This window comes from Hippocampus comes, unplaced genomic scaffold (assembly GCF_001891065.2).
Source record: "Hippocampus comes isolate QL1 unplaced genomic scaffold, H_comes_QL1_v1.1 C16723000, whole genome shotgun sequence".
In the NCBI taxonomy this organism is placed as follows: Eukaryota; Metazoa; Chordata; class Actinopteri; order Syngnathiformes; family Syngnathidae; genus Hippocampus; species Hippocampus comes.
Window position 1 is genome coordinate 1 of NW_017837544.1, and position 747 is coordinate 747.

At 47.3% G+C, this 747-nt stretch overlaps 1 protein-coding gene across 1 annotated transcript; it reads left to right on the plus strand.

Annotated features, from left to right (window-relative positions):
• Positions 1–108: 108 nt before the first annotated feature.
• Positions 109–741, plus strand: LOC109508999 (immunoglobulin superfamily DCC subclass member 3-like; the record flags this gene model as incomplete). The annotated part of the gene is made up of 3 exons (XM_019858939.1): positions 109–213; positions 319–454; positions 550–741. Coding segments are annotated over 3 exons (433 nt in total), but the record flags the coding sequence as incomplete, so codon positions are not given.
• Between the last annotated feature and the right edge of the window lie 6 nt (positions 742–747).

Below are 747 nucleotides of genomic sequence, written 5' to 3' on the forward strand. Positions count from 1 at the left end.
AAAAAAAAAAATGAAAGACATTGTGTGACCTCAGACAGAAAGGGTCAAGAGAGTTTTCTTTCGAGAATAAATTGGTACTCATGGTGTGAATATCTGTGTCATGTCCAGATCCTTCACTGGTTTATGAGATAAATCTGCTGGCATACAACCAACACGGAGATGGCAATGCCACCATGCGCTTTGTTTCACTACGAGAGGCTTTGGAGAAATCTGGTAATCGCAAAGCACCAACGCAACCGCACAATCTTTTTCCTATTACTGTGCTTAAAGGCTTTAATGTCGGCACACGTTTGAACGTGATCTGTCGTGTCTCGCCAGTTTTAGATGCCTCCTGTGACTGTGTGCAAGACGAACAGAGCAAGACATCCACCACCGGCATTATAATTGGTATTCACATTGGAGTCACCTGCATCATCTTCTGCGCTCTCTTCCTCGTCTTCAGCTACCGTGGCAGGTGTGTTCATGATAACACCCCACCGATATACCATGTTGGGGATTAATGTGGGTCTATCTGATGTGTTTTGAAATTGTGGTTGTGGTAATCCACAGGTTGATGATCTGTAAGGCAGCTCAGGCCACCCCCCAGGCGGCAAACAGCACCGCACTGGAATACTCTTCTTCCCAGGAGGGCTCTGGCCTGAACGCAGCCACCAGAAGAGAAATGGAGGTCAATTGCAGTGCCGGAGGGAACAAAATGGTTGACAGCAAGGAGCTGGTGAGACTCTTCCCTCAAGCCAACATGCAAGA